The 14283-nt window shown below is 40.3% G+C and overlaps 1 protein-coding gene across 7 annotated transcripts in view; it reads left to right on the top strand.

The window, feature by feature from the left end:
- Nucleotides 1-14283, top strand: part of iqsec1b (IQ motif and Sec7 domain ArfGEF 1b) — a 233083-nt gene that overhangs the window by 58166 nt on the left and 160634 nt on the right. For 4 of the 7 annotated variants that reach the window (XM_030420300.1, XM_030420305.1, XM_030420302.1 and 1 more), the window contains exon 2: nt 6072-6101. The exons of the other annotated variants lie outside the window; for them this stretch is intronic. In XM_030420300.1, the coding sequence (XP_030276160.1) occupies nt 6072-6101 (30 nt within the window). The remainder of the gene's footprint in view (nt 1-6071; nt 6102-14283) is intronic. 7 annotated transcript variants of the gene reach the window in all.

Raw genomic sequence — 14283 nt, 5'->3', positions numbered from 1 at the left:
GCAGTGAGGAATCACTGTAAGTCTTTTAAAAAGTTGATGGAGAAACAGTCCACCTTCGTCTTATGGGACTCCATATATTTCAATAAAAAAATAATCTACTTCCAGTTATTATATGGATACATTCATAATCATACAGCAGTTCTCTCGATATGACAGAATGTACAGTAACTAGGTTAAGCACTGTGGTCTGCATTCACTGACGGCCTAATGCATCTGGAGCTGCCGCCATCACTGCCCAACACTGATAACCCTGGCTCAGCATTTCCATCTTGATGTGGCCGGTTACTGGATGCAATTTCTGTGGAAGGCTCAGCTATCTCACATATCTCACATCCTCACATGATATCATCAATGGTTTTATCTGTGCAACAGGTGCTTGTGACTATTTCATTTTTGCCAGTTGTCAGTTAGTTTAAATGGGAGTGTCATGTCCCTCTTTCCTGCTGTTGCTGCTGATAGAGTCCAACACTTCCAGTCAGAGCCCTTCCCTTGGCAGTCCTATTGTTTACGATCTGCCATTGATTTTTTTTGACAAAGGTCTCACACTGACAGCTTGTGATTTCCTTTGGGCACGCCGTCTTGTTGTCAGTCAGTTCTTGGTTACCTTGCTGCTTCTGATGCCCCCCCCCCCCCCCTCAAAGCAGTCCCCTCACTGTGCTCGCTCTGTGTCTCACCCAAAAACATTAGTGAGCGGGTAGAATATTGAAGTTCATACGTGTCTTATCAAAGCAGCTTTGTACAGACGGGGTACCATAATGTTATTAGTAAAGGCTCTGTTAGACTTGGGTAACTTTGTCTGGAAAAACACAGCATGGATGAAGGTGTCAAAGCACTACCACTGCAAGAGTCTTTTTCACCCACCTCTATGGAGTGGAATCCAATACAGCTGATAGATCACTCTCATTTGTTGAGTATTGAGTACTGGGGGCCAAGAAGCTGACACTTTCCTGCTGAAGGGGAAGTGAGGAAAGTCAAGAGCCCTGTTAGCTAGATGCGGTGGGTTATGAAAGACAATCTGGCTGGCTGGGTACACTCAGATGGTACAGCATCTATCTATAAATACAAGTAACCTCTGTCCGTCTGTCTGTGTGTGTGTGTGTGTATATGTGTGTGTTCCTTGAATATCTCTGCGGATCAGGATCAGACTGACCTGAGAGTTTCAACATGGCTGCTGCGTGGTTCAAGGGTGTGCTATTTCGCATTTGTTTGGACTGCAATGATACCGTTAATAAATTATTTCATAAATGCTTTACAAATTCCATGAGCATTGTCCACCGGAGCCACTACAGTCACGTGCGCACCAGAGCCAATCACTGCAGAGCCCACCGCGACCCTCCACCTTAAGAAACGAGCCGATTTATACCTGAGGAGATCCGGAGACGCGCGGACAACAAAGTGGAATCGGAATCTGTGGATGTTCGTGTGTAGCTAGCGGCTAGCTGCTAGCCGCTAGCTACACGGCCCACCTCCCGAGGCGACGGACCGGAAGCACCGGCACGTCCAAAACCGGACCTAGGGTAAATAATGTCCGCCACGCTTTTTCGCGAACATTGCCGTCACGTTTGCTTTGTGTCTGGTGCAGGAAGAAACGGTAAAAACGGGCTTTTGTCACGAAAGTGTCCAAGCAGCAAGTTTGGTTGTTAAGGAACAGGAAGTTGTGGGAGGGACCTAGGCGGATGATTGACATGCAACGACGGTCGGTGTGTGTGAGAGTTGAGAGATTTGTGACATTTAGCGTGTTTGGAGTGTGTAGTTAGTGTGTTATGTAGTGTTTGGTGTAGTGTGTTTAGTGAGTAGTGGAGTCGTTTTTTTGTTTAATGAGGAGAAGCTGAATGTGGAGCAGGCAGTGCAGCTCTTCATTCAGCTGGAAGGAGCACAGGCAGACCTGAGCATTGCCTGCATTTAAATGTAAATAGTTACATATAACTTTGTACATTTTTTAAATGTATGCAGAAATTTAGATAAATAACAATTTATATTCGCATTATAAGTAAAAAAAAAAAAAAAAAAAATGGTTTGTTAAACATATTTGTGGTTTTCACAGTAAAAAAATCTAACTTTTTCTACTCGGATTTCATGTTTTTTTTTTTGTGATTTTAGGTCCATTGTGTTAATACAGTATGTCAAAATAAAAAAAATAACTGTACAGTCACACATGTGAGGTTGTGGTGAAAATAATGACACCAAGTAAATAGCTTTTAAGATGAAATATAATGGCAAAATCAAAATTATAGCTGCTGCGCAGCGATGGGTCTGGTCCGGGCTATTTTTTGGCAAAATTAGGCAATTCTGAGCAACAAACAGGAGAATAGGAAGACAAGACAGTTGACAACAATGTTCACTTTGGACGACTTGAGGCTTGAACTCACAACTTCTGGAACCAAAGACTGTCATCTATCGCTCTGAGCTAATTGGCAAGTGGCATTATAACAGTGGCTTGACAAATTGATTAAGCCATTCACTGTTGTGCAGGCAGATTTGAAACCACTGTAAAAAATTCAGTTATCAAGACAAAAATCTGAAAATACACATATTGCAGCATGGAGATGTTGGTAATTTGTTTTTGAAAATGATTAATTTGCTCCATAAGTGAATAACTAATGTTTAAAAATGCTGCTTGCATTGACTGCAATTATTCACATGAGAGCAGAATTCAAACTGTTCTCAAAAATTCAGTTTTTTAGGTAAAATTCTGATATTTGTCAAACATCATCTACCATGACTCTAAAAAATGTTCAATATTTTCATGAACATTGAAGATTTATTTATCTATCTATTTATTTGCAGGTAGGCTATATGTTTACAGTAGTGTTCACAGTCAAACATTTTCATGCACTGTAGGCTAAAATTGTGGGAGGTCTTCATACGTTTTAGAGTTTAAAAAAAAAACAGAGTGATGGACTTCATCATTTTTAATAGGTTTAAATGTACAAAAGTTTCTTTAGTACTGGGGCTACAGTTTGATGAAAGTGTGAAGTTCTAGCAGGTTGATTTGTTATGAACTTTCAAAGTTTTAACTTAAGATGCTTGCTGTAGCGCAACCATCAGGACTATTGGCTTGGGTTTACAGCTGAAGTAATCTGGCATGAGACTGGACCTTTATGCAAAATTCAGTTAGCTTTCACCCATGGTCCAGTCCAAGCTATTTGTTTTTATTTAATTTAGAGGCTTGTTGTGATGCCACCATCAGGACAATTGTCTTGTGTTTCATATTGAGGACATCTGACATTTTGATTTGTCATCATCCTCATCATCACCATCATCACCCTTGCTGGGTCCCGAACACACAACCCTTGACACCAAGAACCAGCTCCTAACCCGCTGAGCCAATTGGCTGGAAGTGAAACCAGCTGTGTAGCTGCATTTGTCGACTCAGGGACTCACTGTCCAGGCAGCTGTTGTCAAGGAAGATTTCAAAAATGGTCAAAATGTCAGAAATTCTGTTACCTAAACAAAAATCTGATAATACATAAATTGCATCTTGACAGCATGGAAATGTTGGCGATTTGTTTTTAACTCTAAGTGTTTTGCTTCATAAGAGAAAATCAGATGTTTAAAAATGCCAGTCTTACATTGACTCCAGTTGTTCCCATGAGAGCAGAATTCAAAATGTTCTCAAAAATTCAGTTTTTGAGATAAAATTCTGATATTTGCCAAACTTCATCAACCATGACTCCAAAATATTCTCAATTTTTTTCAGGAAGATTGAAAATGTATTTAGCAAGAATTTGATAGTACATGTTTACAGTACTGTTTACGGTCAAACATTTTGATGCACTGTAGGCTTAATTTTTGATAAATCAAAAATCAGATAAACAAGTTTTGTGGAGGGCGGTCTGAAGATGCTCTCTAGCAAGTTTGGTGACAATTGAGCAAAAATTGTGGGAGGAGATTTTATAAGTTTTACAGGTTTTAAAAAAAAACTGAGTGATTGACTTCATAATTTGTAATGAGTATGAATATTGACATGTCCTTGGAATTAAGTCCATCTGGCATGGGGCCGGACATTTCTGTAAAGTTTGGTGAGTTTTCGCCCTTGAGTATGACTTCCTCGGAAGAAAGAAAGAAGAAAGAAAGAAAGAAAGAATTCCTAGGAATACAATAGTGTCGACCCTTAATAGTCAAAAACAGCCAATTATACCCTGGAATATCGGATTTCACAACAAACCTAAATATCCCTGACGTCCCACCTTCAAACACAGCCTCATTTGGCCATCCATGAAAAAGCTCCTTAACCTCCCACTTTTTTATAGGAATACACTTTTCTTACGGGTACTGCACTAGTCTGCTAAATTGAAGAGAGAATCTTTGATTTTCCCACATGAAGTTCATGTAGGCCTTGGCAATATGGATAATACATATATAAATAAAAATAGTGTCATACTGGGGAGCTGTCTTGTCCTTTTTTATTCACAATCCTCTCTGCCTGCTGTCATTTTCTCACTCTGGTGGTACGGACTTGTGCTTCTGTTTTTCTCGCAATTGGTTTGTAAAACAATTGGCCAGCAGTGGAGCTGGTGCAGAGGATTAGGAGCCATAGTTGCCCCAGTGGTCCAGCTGACCACTTTAGCTGTCACAGCTGCAGTTTCTCTGGGCGCATAGGCGGAGCAAATAGTCCGATTGCTCTACCGAATGAGCCAGGAGACACTCTTGCAGAAGAGGAGCTCCGGAGCATGAGTGACACCAAGACAAGCAGCAGAGGACCGAGACAGAGGCCAGAGGGGTCATAGCGGGGGAGGGTTTGTAGACCTCAAGAAAAGCAGACATTACCACAACCGCTGTGTGACTTCACAGTTTTGCAGACGGAGTAGAGCTGCTCTGCAGTGCAGTTGGATCTATGATAATACCTCACTACACACTCCTCTGTTGTTGTCAGTTACATGACGAGAGCACACGTAGGATTTGTCTGTTAAATGATTGGCTCTTCATGTGTCACTCATAGTTGCTCCGTTATCAAGGGATATGACAGACTGTGTATGAGTGGGGGCGTATTCTTATAGGTTTTCCATTGGTTTGCATGTAATGCATATACATGTAACTATCGAACATTTTATCAAGCTTTTTTCTCTTTGCTATCAATGATGTGTCTCTTTCCCATACATATTGCAGTCATTTTATCGACCAGGTGAAGTTGTTGGACATCACAGACAGTTTCCCCGGGTTTCAGCTGTACCCTTTCAAGAATGGAAATTTCCTTCATCTTTCCAGTAGATTGAAAGGATCTGTTCCATTATGTGCTGTCTGCCTATGACATGACATTCTTTAGAAGCTGTGGTGACCCTCAGCCATGCATTTGTCATTACAAACATGCCTGGCTACACATCAGCCCAAGGTTGAAGAACCAAACAGTTGATTTTGCTTCATTCAGCTTGCAATTTCCTAAGTATTAAGGTGATGTTTACATGCCAGTTTAACATAACGCTTAGTGACAAATATGCAGAGAAGGGCATCTGACAATTTTTTTTTAAATTTTTATATTAATCCTCTCAGATAGATTAGGATTAAAGGAAATAGTGCAGCTGAGGGAAACAGGTTTGGTTCGATGTAGGTTAAAATGGCTGTGAGGTATCACAAGCGTAATTTGACAGTGGCAAGGACCAGTTTAAAGTAAACCATAATTAAGGCTGGTTGTAAAGACGTGATTATAAAATAAGTGTGTGTGTTGGAACTTGTGTGTTGAATTTCAGATGACCTGCCTCTGATGGTCGGCTTTACTGTCTGTCGACCACTGGGATTTAACTGTCCTGGACCTGCTGATCTGGAAAAGCAAAGAAGGGAGTTTCAATAGTTTAAATGGGAGCTAAGCTTTCGACTGAACTACCGTCAGTTATGTATGAGACAGTTATTAAGCCGAATGTAATTCTGTGCAGTTGATGTAGTTTCAAGTCTCATTTTGACTTGCTTGGAAGTCCAGTAGTATGATTTTCACTTTGCCATGTCACTGGATTTAGGTTCCTACCATCTGGGCAAAATATAGCAGCTACAAATCAGCTGCAAAGCTTGTTTTAAGTTGGTCAGTTTTTCAGTTTTGGTTCCCTACCCCTCCTGATTGATGTCTTTGTCATTTACAGATCTGAAAGTGAAAGTCCCAGATTCGTCAGGTATGTGCTACCCAAATTTCTGTATACGAGTCACCATCATTCCGCCTGTAAAGCTTAGTAGACTCTCAGTCACATGCCATCTTGAAAAAAAAACCTCATTGGTTTCTTTGCACCATTTGGACCTTTGCTGCATTGCATTCTTACCTGTCAGCTTATACAGATAAGAAAATTATTCTCCATCATGAGTTGCAAGATCTAACAGTGCTTCCTGCAGATGATTCTCATCTTTGCTTGGTAATTATCTTCTTCCAGGACTGTCAACCAGCCACAATATACTGACTTTGAGCAGTCATGGCTACATATCTCCTCTTCTTAGCCTATATGCAACCCACAAGAGGAAGGGAATAATTAGCCATCGCAGGACTGTATGACAAGTCGTTAAATCTTAAAATTGTCTCTTTCATACCATTAGCTGCCATTTTATTTTTTGTAAGATCTTGTCTGTAAAGCAACATTATGTTGTGTCTGAATGCAACACAGCTGTCATAAATCCAAGTCCCAGGTGTCTGTAAAACTATGTGACATATAATTCAATGTCACGTGCTAACTACAAATAAAACGCAGCAGGCCATAGAAATGTTATGTTTTGAAAATGTTTGACCAGGCATTGCATGCAACTCAAATCAACAAAGGTAACAAAAGTAACAACACGCCAAGCTAACATAGCCTGAACCAGAGCTACAACATCTGGCTATAACATGCCAACCGCTAAACCCCTGTCGAAATGGGCTAACTTGGCATACGACAACCAGCAAGTGGACAGCTTTGCTAATACAGCCAAACATCAGCAAAAGATGACATACAACTTAGCAAGCCCAGCTAATATTACTAACTATTCAACAGCAACAAGTCCGCTGCAGGGGCAAAGTGGGAGAGACAGAGACACCATTTACCCTATAACAAGTCACCAGGGTTTCCCCTACATGTAATTGACTGTGGCGCACCGCCAAGGCAAAATAAAAGCCGCCACACCTTAAAAATTCAGTGTTTCCCATACATTGACGAGACTGTGGCGGCCCCCCATAGTCTAAATATGGAATGTGAGAAAATATTTCTGCCTTTCCAGCGCATACCGACGTTTCAGTCAGTCTTTTTTTTTGGCATTACTTTTAATGACTTCAGAACCACTAATTCAGGGCTGTATTAGTGAAAAAAAATAAAGATAATATAAAGCTGTTTTCGGACCTGGAGCAGTGCGCTTCACGCCCACGAAGGCTCCTCCGCTCGCACACACACACAAACACACACACACGGTGATAGATGGTGGGTCTGTGTGCCGCTCCGAAGCAGCCATGAATTAGTTACAAAATGACAAAAATGTTGTCTATGACTGACTGTACGGTGAGTTGAAGAGTATCAGAAACAATTATTTTGTTATTGTATATTCACAAAAAGTCCGTTGGCATAAATAAATCCAGTGTTAGAGAAAGGAAATATTTTACTGTCGTCTTCCACCACAGTCTTTGACGTTAACTAGCATGTTGGATATTTAGCTTGATAATTAGCTAGATGATTAATATGGTCACTTAGAGCTGAGTCCTGCATGGGTCTTATTTTGCAAACCTGCACCCGCCTGAACCCGCCATCCGACCAGTTTTCCCACAGTAGCACAAATTGCATTCCGTACCCGAGCCAACCGACCTGCTATAAATTTGTACCGTCGTCCGAAGGAAAATTGGACGGACGCAATTTTTTAAAATGATGATAAGTGTATGATGACACTGAACCCCCCCCCCCATTGCTTTGTGTAATTACAATCTTATCATCCAGGTGTCAGTGCCAGGTGCAACGGAAATCTTTATAATGGATACGAACTCTGAGATCTCAATCTCCAAAGCCATTTCAGTCTATCTTCAGTCTTAGATATACAGGAGTCTGACAAAGCCTGAAATAGCTGACATAGCGGTGTGGTGAGTGCTCCTGTCCACCTTGTGTAGCAGGGGCATTGCACAGTGTCCTGAGACAAAGTGAGATGTCAGAGAAGAGATGAATTGAGGGCCGTTCCTGGGACACACAGGATTTAGACACTGTGGACACCTTGTTCTTTAAAAGTCAATCACCAGGTTACACCACACTTTTATCACTGTGATAGATGCTTTAGTTGGACAGGGCTGTGGCTGTGTGCGGTTGCAGGTCAGATAGTACATAGAAATGGACCAACTGTGATAAACTAAACGCTGGAAAAACACCAGTTTGCCAACATCAGCCAGATAGTAGCATTAGGCTACCTTTAATATGACCATTATTGAATTTGATTGCATACCGTAGTATTGCTTTTGGATTTTTTTTTTAATTCAGTTTATTATTTTTGGATCACTTTAAGATTTTTATTCTGTACTTACAGTAGGAATATGTTTATATTCCAGTGTGTAATTATGTTATTATTTAAGGAACACTTCATACAAAAAGGAAAATCATTATCATGAGTCATTATCTACTCTCCCCCAGAATTCAGATAAAGTTTGGTAGTTCACAAAACATTTCTCAAACTTCATAGCAACAGAGCAATGCCAAACAGGGTTGCAGCATTCTTCGAACAACTGAAGTATATTTTGCTTTTTAAAGTATAAAAAAACTATAGAAAAAGAAAATTGTTCCATACATCTCATCTAGCACATCACAATTTCTCCGGAAGCTCCAAGAACTCAAATTGATTTAAGAAGACCTCATGTACAGTGTTTTAAAAGCAGCAATCTTCACTGCATTTGCTAAGCTAAAAGTGTTAGCACTCTTGAGTGGGTGCATGAGCTTGACCTCATGTTGAGGGTGCAGTGTTTCACAGAATCAGACTGGCGGTTCTTCTAGACTCTACAAATTTTATTGGACAAATTCTGACAGGAAAACGAGTCATTTTGCAGGGTTGTGAGGCTTTTATTAATGTAATAATGTTAGATGATGATGTAATTACATGGTTTGGCCACGACTTTGTGAGGACTTGATCTCAATGATGATGAAGCCAGCCTCCTTCTTGGCAGAGAAAGTTACGGTCAAACCAACTGCGTTAAATAGTCCTCCTCCTCGTCCCCCGTTTTCTGGGCAGACTACAAAACACACCACCATCCACTGTATTGGAGCATATAACATCATGCTATTGACAGACGGGTATGCTGTCTTTGTGAGTGAGTGAGAACGAAATGTGCAGCTTCAAAAATAGCTAATAAATATGTGCCTTATAACGTTGATTTTGTGGCGGACCGCTGCAAATAAATGAATGTGTGGGTAACACTGGGGTGTAAACCAAGCTCTAGAAATGTTTTGTAGGCTCAGAAACTTCACACGACTTTTCATCTGCGTGGAGGAGGCAAGTAGATCATGAATAGATTGTCATTTTTCGGTGAACTGTTTCTTTACGTAATCTATCAATCATGGCCACATTTCAAATGTGTATAAGACAATCCTATGAGGGACTCATAGAGCATTTAGGCCTAGAGCATTTTATTTAAAAGATTTTTTTGAGGCATAGACACCTTTTTTTGACAGTGGATAGATTGCAAAGGGGAGAGATGGAGGGTGTGACATGCAGTACAGGTCCTCCGGCCGGATTTGAACCGGGGTCCACTGCTTTTGTGGCATTCACTCTAACCACTCGACTACCTGCGCGCCAGAAAGTTTTTAATAGTGTAGATTTCCTGTATTCTGTTTCCTTTTAATTATGTAGATGGATTGACACTATATTTGGATAAACTGGCATAAGATAAATTATGCGGGAATTTGTAATTGAATCCAAATACAAATCACATGTTTGAAGATATTAAATGGCTAGAATTATAGAAACTCATTTGATGACTAATTTATAATAGTTTTGTGGCACATATATACTGCCTTTTGGCTAAAATATATTTGCTAACATTTCAAATAGCAAGTCACTTTAAATCCAACTCATAAAACCAAAGAATCTAATGAAGTGTCTAAATACAAGTGGCAACTAATAATATAGAAAAATTGCTGTTAAGCCTGTGCTATTAATTATGATCACAAATTCAGTATATAAACAGGAAATAGGGAAACATGTAGATCAAGTTTCAAGAGCTGTTTGCAGTTTTAAACTAACTTTTTTTGTCTGAACAAGAATCCAAACCCGATATAAAACATCATAGAATATCAAAAGCTAACACCATAGAATATGCAGCTCCATAAATAACTTGGAAGAATAACTGATTAGTGTAATTGTGTCACTGTATAATTGGTCAAAATGTTACATTCTCCCAGCAGAGACTTGAGGCCTCGTGCATAAAGCATAATCCAGTGAAGATGCAGGCAGCATAAAACCACAGTGAAAGAAGATTTCATCTGCCTATGAAATGGGAAGGACTTACAGGATTGAATTGTTGACAGAATAAACTCTCTATTTTTATCGGGTCAGGGATAAACTTCAAGGATATTGAAGCTGTGTTACAGCCCTCAGTGCAATAACAGACACAGCTTCACAGTGCACACAGAAATGGAATTACCTTAGCTCTAAACAGTAGCCCCACTTTAGCGTAGGACAGTAGTGTGTAGGATATTGAGGAGGGCGGGGGCACAGTGTGGGGTAGCTTATGGTAATCGCCCCCAGCTCCAGGAAGACGACTGTTAGCTGCACTGTTCCACTTCATGTCTCCTCCGCTGACCCCTGTGTGAGATCGTGTCAGCAATGTCTTACTGAGAGCTTACTGAGGCTGTTTTTATTGTAGTGGTGTTTTGATTGAACTGTAGGACGGCGTACTGATGACTCCAGGGTGGAAGTTGAAATTCCGTGTAAGTCACAAAATTACTTTCTGTCCACTGACCACAGCAGTTAGCAAATTACAAAATTTACCAGACTGACACAATGAAGGCCCTGCAGGGTGCACAAATGTACATGCTGCATTCAAATAACAAGCAGCAGGTGGGTAGTGGTCATTTTCTTCCAGGTTTCTTGACTCTGCCAGCAAATTAGCAATAAACATATTCAATCATGTTTTCCTGGTCCAGCAGCTAGGGAGTGAGTTGACATTTTCAGTCAGAGCCATTACAAGGAATGGACAATGTAAATCAAATATTTGTACAGAAAAGGCTCTGCTCTTTTATTGAGAATCTGAATAGCAACACGTATTCTGCTGGCAGGAAATATCCACTTTAAACTGAGTAAATCACCATTAATGAGCACAGAAGTCCAGATCTATTTGAATGTATGAATAATATGGGAGGTGTGATGAGGCTTGAACCAGGCTAACTGATACCAATCAGGTAATGGAAGCGTGATATTTATAATCTAATGTAATTCATCATCATTTGTAAAGGGGCCGTGCAATATTAAACCTAAATGCTGCCATTTGATGCATTGCACCAGAGTTAGCATAGAGCTAATTTACACCTGCAGTCCCTCGGCAGGTCATAATTAAAACGTCACATAGTTATAGAACATCACTGAAAAAAATAAACTATAGCAAACATAGCACAGTAACACTGATCAGTACACCGCAAGCACAAAATACACACGCACACAAAATGCTATCTCTGAAACCAGTGATCAGTGGTTACAGAATTGAGGGTCTTTCAGCAGATTTTTAAAGCTGCTGATTGAATTACAGTTCTTCATGTTGTCTGGCAGAGTGTTTCACTGAGTTGTGGCTTTCACAAATATAGCTGACTGCCCAAAGGCAGTGCGACGGAAAATACATTGTTGAAGCCAGTCTTCTCGTTAAATACATTGTTGAATTATATTTGCTTTTTGTCAACCCTACATGATGCTATTGACTTTGAATCTTGCTAGCATGTAACGTTGACCTTCCGGCTAATAGCTGAGTGTCACGAGCCAGCCCTAAAGCTGTGACAAAAATGAGGGAGATGCAGCTGAAGGTTAACAAATAAACAATTTATGAATAAAACCGCATCATTTTCAAGGATACAATGACATGTTTTATTAGTCAGTTCAGTGGTGTGAGTGCATGAGTGTAACATTTATAGTGTGCGGCGAATGTTGGATGCTGGAAAACAAACACGCGTTGCTGGAGGAAGACATGAATTGGAAAGAAGAGAGCGACGCGGCCATGAGAGGTAGAGCTTTTATGGTGAGCCCACCAGGTGCTTCAACTGCGGGTGGCTCTGCCTCCAAGACAGACTACCAGCTGCATGAGAAAACAAATGGGGTGAATAACACAGGGATAAATAAGCAGGTGGAGGAGTCAAAGGATTCTGTGAGCTGAGGGGACTAGATTATGTCATGTTAAGTCTTTTCAAAGGTTCATCCCATTTGCTAGTAGTGAACGTTTCTATTACGTATAAACCTTATAGGATGGCGGTGTTTGTTTCAGCTCACACCCTCAGGTGTTGCCAGGGAAACCATGTCATTGTTTGTGGAAAAACTACATGTTGTGAATCAGTGGTCTTCATTTTTTCTTTTGGCAAGTGACCATGGTATAAGCAGGATAATGCCCTTTGAGGTGCCTCCATTATCATAAATTAATGGACTGGATGAATGGATGAATTCCTGAAAATGGACACATCCTCAGGCATTATCCCTTACATATTTTACAGGGTGACTTCTGGTAAGGAGCTGCCGATCAAATATGTGCAAGCTTTTATACAAGGTTAATAGGATATTTGCCTTGCAAGCATCAAGTTATATGATTTGAATGGTTATCTATGGTTTTCATATTATTATGAACCATTGTGCAGTGGTTTTGTGTCTGTTAAGCCTCAGAACTATACAACTTAAGACATTTTGAAAACGAATGGATTATTAACTCAAACTTAAATTCCCGGAAAAATTGATTTTGGTAAGTGTAGCATTATGATCTTGTCAATACTTTAACTGCCTTTAACCTAACCTCTTTCCAACACCTGTTCGTTGTAATTTCACTACACAGCTACAATTGTCCCCTCCATCCGTTTGCATACGTATGCCAAAACATATTCTGCTTCATAAAACCTGGCTATGGTACAGTATTCTAAAAACATCAACTTTTTTACATGCTCAGGTTTAAGAATGGGTTTATATTCAAAGTTGTCTTTGAGTTTTTCAGTGACAACAATTATGAACCATTCGTCTGCTTTGTAGCCTCAACTTGCTGCTCTTTAATTGCTTCACCGCACTGTCGGAGAAGCATTTCCATCTTTTGTTTGCAGCAGACAGTAACATTCAACTCACCCAGGCAGCGTGATGGAGCAAGTAGGGTCACTCAGCTCTACAGAGCCTTATAGCCTCTTTTAGCTCATTGTTTTGGTTTTACAGTATACAAATTCTGATATTTCCTTTTGAATAGAGAGTGAATGTTGGAGTCGCATTCACTGATTGTCTAGAAACATGACTCCAGGTATATGTTGCTAATGTTGCTTTTTGTCAGCTTGACACATTGATAATGTATCAGGTGATTAAAAGGAACAGTTCTCACCTGCAAATAAAAAATATGTCATTATCTACTCACCCTCATGCCAATGGAATATATTGCAGTTGTATCCATAGAAGCTTTATCTTGTGAAGATAAGTAAACCCCCACATAGAAATCCAGTATGATAAAATGTCAAACAACAAAGTAAATAAATAGTATAGCTGTGACAGTCACGTTTGAAGAAATGATATATTTTAAGTATTTATTTTATGTATGCATTGGTTTAACCTTAGACAAGGGCACACATTGTGTGTGTTTGTGTGTTTACTTATAAATGTGTGCTTTTGCATATACAGTATACATGTGAAGAAGTTGTGTACACATGGGCCTGCAGAACATTCTCAGTCATTTATGTCAGCTTTCTCCACCCCTGGCTCCAGTGTTGAGCCCCTCAGGACCCTCTGTTGTTCCATGTGTGTCATTTAGCAGGCGAGCAGGGCTGTCAGCAGGTTCACCCTTAACCCGTCCTTCCGCTACTGGCCTCCTGCTGTCTCCTTGTCCCATGGGTTAGATATGAACCAGGCTGATCATCCAATTTGAAACTGCTCCAGCTGTAATGTTTCAGCGCTGGGAGAAATGCAGTGTTTTGTATGCTGACATGGCATTCTGGGAGAGGGAGAATGCCAAGGTTAACTGGGCTGTGGTGGTGAGTGGCTGTGTGCCTTCACATGGTATGCACCGACACATCCAACTGAGAAAACGTCTCAAGGCTAATGAAGAATAAAATGCATTTAACTCTGCTCTGTTTCAGTGCAGTGTTAATCAGGGTGACAAAGTCAATACATAATTGAAACTTAAAGAGTCTCTCTATAAAGACAAAGATCTTATTA

Source organism: Sparus aurata, chromosome 6, assembly GCF_900880675.1.
Source record: "Sparus aurata chromosome 6, fSpaAur1.1, whole genome shotgun sequence".
Lineage (NCBI taxonomy): Eukaryota > Metazoa > Chordata > Actinopteri > Spariformes > Sparidae > Sparus > Sparus aurata.
Note: the sequence above shows the minus strand (reverse complement) of the source record. Positions and strands in the feature narration are given on the sequence as shown.